The 1,551-nt window shown below is 45.1% G+C and overlaps 1 protein-coding gene across 1 annotated transcript; it reads right to left on the reverse strand.

The window, feature by feature from the left end:
• Nucleotides 1-475: 475 nt before the first annotated feature.
• Nucleotides 476-1,208, reverse strand: LOC123412516 (small EDRK-rich factor 2-like). Its single transcript, XM_045105472.1, has 2 exons — nucleotides 1,037-1,208; nucleotides 476-872 (listed from the first exon to the last, which is right to left on the reverse strand). Exons 1-2 carry the CDS (start codon nucleotides 1,041-1,043, stop codon nucleotides 676-678), a joined length of 204 nt encoding a protein of 67 aa, XP_044961407.1. The 5' UTR covers nucleotides 1,044-1,208; the 3' UTR covers nucleotides 476-675.
• Nucleotides 1,209-1,551: the final 343 nt, after the last annotated feature.

The raw sequence follows: 1,551 nt of genomic DNA on the forward strand, positions 1-1,551 counted from the left end.
CTCAGTTTGACCAACTATTACAAAAATATATATTTAGATGTTTTATTTTTTAATAATATAATTTTATGTTAAATAATATATTTTACATAAGTTTTTATTTTTTTAATGATATAATTTTAGTTAAATAATATATTTTATACTCCCTTCGTTCCAAAATATAAGACCTTATGAGTGAATCTATACTCTAAAATATGTCTATGTACATCCGTATGTAGTTTATAATACAATCTACATCCGTATGTAGTTTATAATACAATCTCTAAAGGGTCTTATATTTAGGAACGGATGGGATATAAGTTAAATTCCCTATACACGTGAATGTCTTCTAAACTGTGTAAAGTAATGTATTTATAGATGATGGTACGGTGACGGCGACAGTGATAAATTGTTCGAAACATGTAAGTGATAGCAATCCAGCATCCAATTTTTGTTCAGGGACAGTTGATTATGAGTAATTCTAGGAAGAATCAAAAACTAAAACGAACTGGGCCTTAATCTCATTGCATTTAAGATCCACGAATCAGGCATCAACAACACGGGGGCCGATCTGGAGGCGCTGAACGAGTTTGTGTTACAAGCAGGGAGCGACCAGATCGGACAGAATTTTACATCAGAACATCTCGACGTCATGACAGACCAGATCCAACATGCCGCAGGGACGGAACCCGGGTGCTACTATTTCTTGCCGGCGGCGTTCTTCTTGGCGTCGTCGGCCCCCTTCGTTGCCTGCGCCGCCTTCTTGGCGGTCTTCTCCTGCAGCGCCTTGGCGTCCCTCTCTCGTCGCTGCTCCGGCGTGAGCCCGTCGTCGCGGCCCTTGCTCCCCGGCTTCCGCGCCTGCGCCCTCTGCCTGTCCCGCTCCCTCTGGTCGCCGCGTGCAGCCGCCAGCCCAGGTCAAGGAACAACACGTACAGAACAGAGAAGTACAGATCCAACCAGAACACGCATACGGTAACAACGAAAAATATAGAATTTTCGACAGGGATCAATGAAACTAGATGAATCAGAGAAGGCAATTTTTATTCGCGGTGAAGGATATGAGTCATGGCCGCTCCGAGGTAGAGAGATTTGGGGGACGGGAGAAAGATTGACGGAGAGAGGGAGGGGGCAGGTCGTAGTATAATTGTTGTGGTTTTGGATCGTGAGGTCGGAACGGGGGTGGGGCGTGTGGCGGTGTATATGTAGGGCCGCGGGGTAGGTTCCGGAAGCGCCTCTCCCTTCTGGAACGTTCGGCGCCGAATAAATAAAAGGAGGAGATAAAAGCGGAGCCGTCCATCCAGCCAATAGGGCGGTGCGTGTGGGCGACGCGAACTCGGTGCGCGTCATGTGGTACTTTCCCTGTTCGTATCCGCGGCGGCCAGGAATTCTCTAGGACATCTACTAATGGCTTATTTCCTAAGATCACACACTAAGGCCTTGTTTGGTACAGTACTAGTGTATTTTAGAAAATTTATGGAGATTATTCCGATCAAATCCCTCAATCCCCACCAATCCCATAACACCATTTGATTCTAGTGTATTTGACATGTTTCATCCTCACATTTCTTTTTAAAT

Source organism: Hordeum vulgare, chromosome 1H, assembly GCF_904849725.1.
Source record: "Hordeum vulgare subsp. vulgare chromosome 1H, MorexV3_pseudomolecules_assembly, whole genome shotgun sequence".
Taxonomy (NCBI): domain Eukaryota; kingdom Viridiplantae; phylum Streptophyta; class Magnoliopsida; order Poales; family Poaceae; genus Hordeum; species Hordeum vulgare.